This window comes from Dendrobates tinctorius, unplaced genomic scaffold, assembly GCF_039654945.1.
Source record: "Dendrobates tinctorius isolate UK_male_01 unplaced genomic scaffold, ASM3965494v1 ptg000087l, whole genome shotgun sequence".
In the NCBI taxonomy this organism is placed as follows: Eukaryota; Metazoa; Chordata; class Amphibia; order Anura; family Dendrobatidae; genus Dendrobates; species Dendrobates tinctorius.
The window spans coordinates 681,619-691,344 of NW_027361755.1; the positions used below are offsets into that span (position 1 = coordinate 681,619).

The 9,726-nt window shown below is 48.9% G+C and overlaps 1 protein-coding gene across 1 annotated transcript; it reads left to right on the plus strand.

Moving 5' to 3' along the window:
- The first annotated feature begins 988 nt into the window (after positions 1-988).
- Positions 989-7,468, plus strand: LOC141098141 (uncharacterized). The gene is made up of 2 exons (XM_073585701.1): positions 989-3,469; positions 6,187-7,468. Exons 1-2 carry the CDS (start codon positions 2,836-2,838, stop codon positions 7,065-7,067), a joined length of 1,515 nt encoding a protein of 504 aa, XP_073441802.1. The 5' UTR covers positions 989-2,835; the 3' UTR covers positions 7,068-7,468.
- Positions 7,469-9,726: the final 2,258 nt, after the last annotated feature.

Sequence of the window (9,726 nt, forward strand, 5' to 3'; positions counted from 1 at the left end):
TTTGTGGCCGGGGCCCCTCAGGGTCCGAATTGGTGAGCGAGGCCCCTCAGGGTCCGATTTGGTGAGTGGGGCCCCTCAGGGTCCGATTTGGTGGGCGGTGGCCATTCTGGGTCAGATTTGGAGGGCGGGGCCCCTCAGGGTTCGATTTTGTGGGTGGGGCCCCTCAGGGTCCGATTTTGTGGGTGGGGCCCCTCAGGGTCTGATTTTGTGGGTGGGTCCCCTCAGGGTCTGATTTTGTGGCCGGGGCCCCTCAGGGTCTGATTTTGTGGGTGGGGCCCCTCAGGGTCCGATTTTGTGGGTGGGTCCCCTCAGGGTCCGATTTTGTGGCCGGGGCCCATCAGGGTCTGATTTTGTGGGTGGGGCCCCTCAGGGTCCGATTTGGTGAGCGGGGCCCCTCAGGGTCCGATTTGGTGAGCGGGGCCTCTCAGGGTCCGATTTGGTGAGCCGGGCCCTTGAGAGTTCAATTTGGTGGGCGGGGCCCCTCAGGGTCCGATTTGGTGGGCGGGGCCACTCAGGGTCCGGTTTTAGGAAGTTTCGCCCCCAGCAGTTCGCCCCCAGCAGTTCGCCCCCAGCATTTCGCCCCCAGCAGTTCACCCCCAGCAGTTCGCCCCCAGGTACACTTCGCCCCCGAATATTTCACCCCCAGAATTTCGCCCCCAGGTTGTTTCGCCCCCGCACATATCGCCCCCGCACATTTCGCCCCCAGCAGTTCGCCCCCGGATGTTTTGCCCCCGGATGTTTCGCCCCCAGCAGTTCGCCCCCGGATGTTTCGCCCCCAGCAGTTCGCCCCTGGATGTTTCGCCCCCAGCAGTTCGCCCCCGGATGTTTCGCCCCCGGATGATTCACCCCCAGCAGTTCGCCCCCGGATGTTTCGCCCCCAGCAGTTCGCCCCCGGATGTTTCGCCCCCAGCAGTTCGCCCCCAGCAGTTCGCCCCCGGATGTTTCGCCCCCAGCAGTTCGCCCCCAGCAGTTCGCCCCCGGATGTTTCACCCCCAGCAGTTCGCCCCCGGATGTTTCACCCCCGGATGTTTCGCCCCCAGCAGTTCGCCCCCAGATGTTTCGCCCCAGCAGTTCGCCCCCGAATGTTTCATACCCAGCAGTTCACCCCCAGATGTTTTGCCCCCAGCAGTTCGCCCCCGGATGTTTTGTCCCCAGCAGGTCGCCACAGCAGTTCGCCCCCGGATGTTTCGCCCCCTGCTTTTTGCCCCCAGATGTTTCGGCCCCAAATTAGGCAGGGAATTTTGGCCTTGTGTTTTAGCCCTAAGACCGCTTTCACAGTAGCCACTTTCCCAAGTGCTAAGCACTGGAAAATCGCTAAGAAGATTGCCAATTTTGAATATACTACATGGTGGCCCGATTCTAATGTATCGGGTATTCTAGAAGGCACAGCCACGTGGTATGTTGCACAGGTTATGTAGTATATTGGACAGTCCATGTAGTACATTGTACAGGCCACGTAGTATATAGGACAGCCGACGTAGTATTTTGGACAGCGCACGTAGTAAATTGCACAGTCCACATAGTAAATTGCACAGCGCACATAGTAAATTACACAGCGCACATAGTATATTGGCCAGCCAACGTAGTATATTGCACTGGTCACGTAGTATATTGCACTGTCCACGTAGTCTAGAAATGTGGGCACTATATTCGTGTTTAAAAAAAAAATAATAAAGATATACTCACCTCAGCCACGGGCCCTGAAGTCCTCGCGCCTCTCTGCAGTGCTGGCGGTGGCTTCCGGTCTGAGCGTAGGACCTGCGATGATGTCGCGGTCACATGACCGTGACATCATCGCAGGTCCTGGATGGTGTGCATTGGAGAGAGGCGCGGAGGACAGCGCGACGTTGGAGGGGGTGAGAATAACTTTTTTTTTATCATTATTTTTAGCATTACATCTTTTCACTATTGATGCTGCATAGGCACCATCAATAGCGAAAAGTTGGTCACACAGGGTTAATAGCAGCGTTAACGGAGTGCGGTACACCGCGATCCGTTAACGCTGGCATTAACCCTGTGTGAGCGGTCAGCGGTGAGTGCAGGGCAGTGAAGCAGCGGCCATTTTTATGGCAGACTGTGACCGTCGCTGATTGGTCGTGGGCATTTTGCCAAGACCAATCAGCGACTTGGATTTACATGACAGACAGACGCCGCGACCAATGAATATACGATTAAAACGTTACAGACAGAAAGACGAAAATGACCCTTAGACAATTATATAGTAGATAAGTCAATGGCTAGAAAAGCGAGGTGTTGTTTTGGCCAGCTCATTTTATTTTATTACAGGAGCTATTTTTGAGCACTTAGCATTCATCAATAGCCTGTATCTTATGGGTCATTACCGAGAGCGCTCACAAAAGCGCTCTGAAAAATGCCAGTAAAGCACGTGCTTTGGAGTTCTAAAACAGTGGCAGCATAAGGGTGCTTTCACACTTCCGCTACATATGCACTACAGGCCACCCGTTCGCTTCTGTAATGCCGCATTCCGCTAACCTGCAGCGGAACGAAAAGAAGAAAATGCTCTTCTTTTTGTTCTGACACTGATAGCGGAATGCGGCATTACGAAAGCGAACGGGCGTCTGCAGATCGCGGAACCCAGCCGTTCACTTCTATGGGCAATGCAAGCGGAATGCCAGCATTCAGCCAGCATTGCCCTGGGGTCAGCTGGATGTCAGATCCAGAGCGGATCGACCTCTGGCGGCCACAAACACAAGTGTGAAACCACTCTAAAATTACAGTGTGCAAGAGGCCTAAAATCTAAACAATTTTGAACTTTTACCTGACCCAGCACTGACCTGCTTTGTTGCAAGTTTTGTTGCAGATGTAACAAGTAGCATGGTCACATGCCCTGCAAGTTACATTAGACTAGCTTTTATTCCATCTGTACACCAGAATATAGCAGTGTCTGAAATCTCCACAAAGAGAGAAGTGTACTGCCACAAAAAATCAGTCAGCTTCCACAGCAATTCACTTTCTACAACTATGAATTCAGTTCTGTCCAAACGTGGAAGGAGGAAGTTGGTCCATGAGATTCACATTTACTTATTTTCCAAACGAACCGCTGACGATGTTCATTCCATCTGGGTATGTGAAAAACGGTCGACTTGCAAGGGACGTGTTTGGACCAATGAAGAATCTGGCGAAGTTGTGAAAGTAGTCAATCTTCACAATCACGCAGCACAAGCTGCAAGACCTGAAGCAATCCGACTTGTTAATGATGCTGTGACCAGGGCAAGGACAACACAGGAGACACCACAACAGATTCTCACAGACGTCGTTTCAGGAGCCCATTCTAATGTTGCAGCACTTCTCCCAAGGAAAGCATCACTGAAGAGGACAATACGATTAGCAAGGCAACTTAGCAATATCCCAAGGTTACCTCAAACCCTTGATCAACTTGTTATCCCCCTCAAGTTCCAGGAGATCAGTATTGATGGTGTCCAGCAGCAGTTCCTTCTGCATGACTCTGGTAAGCTACTTAACCATTTAACATTGTATTAAAACAATTCCATTATGCATAATTATTGCAAAGTTTATTTTGCACAAATGTGAAAAATGCTACACTATAAGGTGCTGATATAAAATACTATGTGATTTTTGCCTTCAAGGGAAACTTTGAGGGTAATATAATGTAGTGAGGCCTACTGATTCCAACTAGTGTTGGCCGATCACTGGAAAGATAGGATCAGATCGGGCTGATCATACCGAAAGATTGGAATTAATTCAGATCCAATCTCCAGAGCTAGATGTAGATATATATATATATATATATATGCACACTGTACGCCCGAACAGTGTGTGTGTGTATATATATGCATATATGTGGGTGGGTGATGGTGGTCTGGCACTTTTGGAACTTTGAAATGCAATAAAGGATTTGTATAAGACTTCAGCAGCGCGGAGGTCTTCATGGATGCATGTTAAGTACGGGCGGAAGCCAACCCCTACTCTAGCAGCACACTGAGTCCTCAGCAACAATCTCAGTTGAGCCACTCTTCTTCCAGCTTTCTTGCATATATATAATGGCCCCAAGCTGCGCTGTTAAAAAATAAACAAACCCAGTTATTCAACTCCAACTCTCTCTCCGGTGTCCAGCGCTGTCTCCGGCGGTGCAGGGAATTCCGAAATCCCAATGCTATGCATTCTGGGTTGTGCATCACCACCTCTGCACATGTGCCGGGCTGTTCTGTGACGTGATGTGGTGCTTTCCCAGGACCGTCTAGTGAGCAGTCCTGGGATCACTCTCCACTGTAGTTATAGTACGGCAGGCACAGAGGCGGCGATGCGCCGCCTGGATTTCGGGATTCCCTGCACTGCTGGGCTAGGAGCCGGAGCCAGTACTGGACACTGGAGAAAGAGGTGAGTAACTGGGTTTGTTTATTTTTTAACAGCGCAGCCTGGAGCCATTTACTAAAGCTAAATATGCACACACGCTGTACACCTGTATAGTGTGTGTGTGTGTGTGTGTGTGTGTATATATATATATATATGCGCACACTGTTCGGGAGTGTATGCCCGGACAGTGTTTTCAGATTACGGAGGATTCCGATTTCTAATAAAGATCATCATCATGATCTGGCTACAAATCGGATCGTAATTTAAAATAACGATCAGCCTGAAAATCGTAATAAATTACGATCTTCAGTGATCGGACCGGCCAACACTAATTCCAAATATGCAGCATTGTACTGGCCATACCTGTCCTGGATGCTGCCCCGGAGTTCAGCCTCGCCTGTCTGCGGCATGCACAGACTGAACTGCCATCGCCGGCTGATTCCTCGGCTCTCGTAGTTCAGTCCTGCAGATCCGTGGACAGGTCGGGCTGAACTCCGGAGCTCAGGTGAGATACGCCATGATTTGCAGATGCGTTTTGCCTGCTGCTTCCAAGCACTTTTTAAGCACTTTGCAAGCGCTTTGGCAAAACGCTTCTGCAAATAGGGGACGTGGCCAAGCTCTGCTATGGGCGTGGCCATGCCCTGCTATGGCCTAAACCGAGCGTATTTGGCGTGGTTTGCAGGCATTTTTCGGGAGGTTTCCCTCTTGCCCATTCCCATTCCTTCCGGGATCCGCCGGAAAATAGCTTTGAAGCTATTTTCCGGTGGGGCGTTTTCCGGCCCCGGCCGGAATCCGCCCGTAACCCGCACCATAGACATGAAAGGGCGGGTTTCAGGCAGGAAACACAGCACGGAATACGCCTGTAAATCCAGCTTGTCTGGATAAAGCCTGAGGCCTCGTGCCCACTGACGGAAGGGGATTGTGGAGCGGCATCTCCGCAGCGGCTGTAATTGCGGTAGCAATTGGAGATCCCACAGGAATCTATTTGTGCCTGCAATTGTGGCCACTATTGTGGTACCCTAATTCTGTATCAAAATCTTCACTTAACTCTATGGATTTAGGTACAGGTTTTAGTGCAGGATTTCAGCCCCTTGTCTGAATGGCTGGAATTTTGTTTGTATAATGGCAGCATACATTGACATGCTGCACTGCATGTTTTTTTTTTGTAAACAAAATTTTTTCATCAGCATGTGGATGGGATTTACACATTAATGCTGCATATGACCCCAGCCTAATGGACCATTCAGTTATGCCTTAGGCCAAAAGCACACTGGTGATTTTACTGGCGTTTTTTGCGTCCTGCACAATCCTCTCAATGAGACAGCATAGGCAGCGCGGACGTCACGAACGTCCGCGCTGCCCACCCGACGACTAGCGTGCCCATCCGCCTGAATGGAATGCCCCATTCAGGCGGGCGGACCGCCCAGTCGTTCATTCAGACGTCCAGCCGCACGCCGCGTCTGGATGCGGCTGTCAACTAGACGGCCCGTTCAGCATAGTGGCGATCGGCCGTGCTGAACGGCCGTCTAGTTGAAGGGTCTAAAGGTACCCTAAAAATGTGACCTATTTCAAGTTTGGAAGTAATTTTAATTTTAAACAAAAATATATAATTTTCCACTGGGACAATATATGTTGTAAAAAACTATTGGTTGGCCCCTTCACACTAGATTTTGCTTCAGTTTTTTATTATGAAATCAGAAAATCTGGAGCAAAATGTGAGTATTTAATGTGAGATATGAACAGAGTCTTCTGATTAGGATATTTTTTTTGTGAATTTATCCCAAAACTCTGTCTGCTGCTTGTTACACTTTTTCTGTTATTTCCTCTACTAATACTTTCATTTTAAATTAGGAAATGGACACAGCCGTATGTTGATATTTGGAACAAGAGACAATCTCCATCTACTGGCACAAAGTAAAGAGTGGTTTGCTGATGGCATGTTTTTCACTACACCAGCCTTGTTTAAGCAACTTTACACAATCCATGTAGTCCACAGCGGCCTTGTTGTTCCTGTAGTGTACACCTTGCTGACAGACAAGAGCCGTTCTACATACCAGAGGTTGCTGCAAGAGCTGAAGAACTTGCAGCCTGGACTGCAGCCAGACAACCTGATGTTGGATTTTGAACTAGCTGCAATACAGGCATTTGAAAGTGAATTCCCCAACCTTGTGAAGACTGGTTGCTTTTTCTACCTATCACAGTCGGTTTGGCGTAAAGTTCAAAATGAAGGACTCAAGATGCAATACCAAGGTGACCATGAATTTGCCCGTTGGATACGCATGATACCTGCCCTGGCCTTTCTACCACCACAGAATGTTGTGCAATCATTTGAAGAATTGGTGGAAGATCCTGACTTTCCACAAGAAGCAATACCTATTGCCAACTATTTTGAAGACAGCTATATCGGTCGAATGAATCGCAGAGGACGTCAAGCACCTTTGTTTCCAGTTCAATTCTGGAATGTGTATGAACGAACATTGAATGATCAACAGCGAACAAATAATGATGTCGAAGGATGGCACCGTAGCTTTCGAGAAACATGTGGTACTCTTTTCCAAAATATATACCGGTTCATTAACTGTCTGAAACATCAGCAAGAGCTCCATAGTTTTGAAATTATTCAGATAATAGCAGGAAATCCCATCGCTGCAAGAAACAAAAAGTATGCTGCAATTTCAGCAAGGGTTAAACGTATCGTGCAAGATTTCGATAATAGAATCATAGAATCATAGAATCGTAGAGTTGGAAGGGACCTCCTGGGCCATCTGGTCCAACCCCCTGCTCAAAGCAGGATTCGCTAAATCATCCCAGTCAGATGTCTGTCCAGCCTCTGTTTGAAGACGTCCATTGAAGGAGAACTCACCACTTCTCGTGGCAGCCTGTTCCACTCATTGATCACTCTAACTGTCAAAAAGTTTTTTCTAATATCTAATCTGTGTCTCCTCCCATTCAGCTTCATCCCATTGCTTCTAGTCTTTCCTTGTGCAAATGAGAATAAAGTTGATCCTTCTACAATGTGACAGCCCTTTAGATATTTGTAGACAGCAATTAAGTCTCCTCTCAGTCTTCTCTTTTGCAAACTAAACATTCCCAAATCCTGCAACCTTTCCTCATAAGACAGGGTTTGCAGACCGGTCACCATTCTGGTCGCTCTTTTCTGAACTTGCTCCAGTTTGTTGATGTCTTTTTTAAAATGTGGTGCCCAAAACTGGACACAATATTCCAGATGAGGTCTGACCAAAGAGGAGTAGAGGGAAATAATGACTTCACGTGATCTAGACTGTATGCTTCTGTTAATACATCCTAGAATTGCATTTGCCTTTTTTGCTGCTGCATCACACTGTTGACTCATATTCAGTCTGTGATCTATTAGTATACCCAAGTCTTTTTCACATGTGCTGTCACTTAGCCCTATTCCTCCCATTCTATATATGCTTAATGGAAGCTTGATGGATTATCTGAGAGGCATTGCCTACAGCTTTGATTTTTAGTTCATGGTCACATATTGTATGTTTTGAGAGCAGTGTTTTTAGCTGTAAAATAATTCAAGCATTATAACCTGCAATTTGTTTTTTATTTCTTTTTCTCTAATCCTTCCCCTCTATACCTTTTTATGTTTCTTGTTAAAACAGTTTTGATATATACAGTTAAAGCATAACTCTGCAAAAAACATGTTATGTTATAGTACCTGTGCCCATGATATTCATTTCCAAAGGAGACCGTCCAGCAGCTTCACTTCTGTGTGAAAAGTCTCATCCAAGTTAAAGCTCCATGTGCTGCAGGATTTTAGTGGTTGCTAAGGAGGTTGTTTCTCCTTAGTAGCAGTACTTGTGGATGGATTCTAGAGGGCGTGGCTGCACAGGAGCATGCAGCTAACAATATATTCCCTATGATGTATAAAGGGCTGCTGGTTTACAGCCCTCTGCAAAGCCCCCCTATGTGTTCCGTCCTGTAAAGGCTTTACACAGGCAGGGGGGAGCCCTCCTCTTGTCCAGGACAGAGCACATGAGCGGAGGGTGAAGGGGTGCTTTGCAGAGGGCTGTGAACAAGCAGCCCTGAATGTATCATAGGGAGAGAGGAACCGTTCTGCTCCCAAGGGGGCACGACCTCCTTAGTAACCAATGAAATCCTACTATTTTCCTGTCTGTTTGTAAAATTACTCATCTAGAAAACAAAGTTTGAGAATAAAAAAAACTAATTTGATCAGAATTGTATATCTTAGACTCATATGGTGTATTATTAGTGATAAGCAAACCTGCCAATGTTCAGTTCAGGCAGGTTTTTCCCAGATGCGAAAGATCCAGGAGCAAATTGCTAGAGGCAAAACATTCAGGGATGAACTGCTGGGGGCGTACTGACAGGGGGCGAAACATCCGGGGGTGAAACATCCGAGGGCGAACTGCTGGGGGCGAAACATCCGGGGGCGAACTGCTGGGGGCGAAACATCTGGGTACGAACTGCTGGGGGCGAACTGCTGGGGGCGAAACATCCGGGGGTGAACTGCTGGAGGCGAACTGCTGGGGGCGAAACATCCGGGGGCGAACTGCTAGGGGCGAGACATCCGGGGGCGAAACATCCGGGGGCGAACTGCTGGGGGCGAAACATCCGGGGGCGAACTGCTGGGGGCGAAACATCCGGGTACGAACTGCTGGAGGCGAACTGCTGGGGGCGAAACATCCGGGGGCGAACTGCTGGGGGCGAAACATCCGGGGGTGAACTGCTGGGGGCGAACTGCTGGGGGCGAAACATCCGGGGGCGAAACATCCAGGGGCGAAACATCCGGGGGCGAACTGCTGGGTGCGAAACATCTGGGGGCGAAACATCCGGGGGTGAACTGCTGGGGGCGAAACATCCGGGGGCGAACTGCTGGGGGCGAAACGTGAGGGGGCGAAATGTGCGGGGGCGAACTGCTGGGGGCGAAATGTGCGGGGGCGAAACAACCTGGGGGCGAAATGTTCGGGGGCGAAGTGTACCTGGGGGCGAACTGCTGGGGGCGAACTGCTGGGGGCGAACTGCTGGGGGCGAAATGCTGGGGGCGAACTGCTGGGGGCGAAACTTCCAACTCCCGGGGAAACAACAGAACAACTCGAAAAACGAAAAGCCGATATTAGGGACTATCTACAATTGGTTAATTTACTAAAACTCTCCGAGGGTCAACAACACGGGCTGACTAATCCCTTTACATTACAGGAACTCCAGTCTGCCCTGTCGAACTGCCCAGTGGGCAAAAGACCGGGTCTGGATGGCCTCCCTGCCTCCTACTACAAAACCTTTCCAGAGATTTTAAACCCCCAACTTTTGAAGTTGTGTAATGAAGTGCTATCAGGAGCGGCTTTCCCGAAGCAGACGTTAGAAGCACACATCTCCTTAATTCATAAAGAGGGCAAAGAC

Coding starts and splice junctions, on each gene's coding strand:
- LOC141098141 (XM_073585701.1), top strand. CDS start 2,836: ATGGTCACATGCCCTGCAAGTTACATTAGACTAGCTTTTATTCCATCT. Junction 3,470..6,186: donor GTTCCTTCTGCATGACTCTG/GTAAGCTACTTA, acceptor ATTTTAAATTAG/GAAATGGACACAGCCGTATG.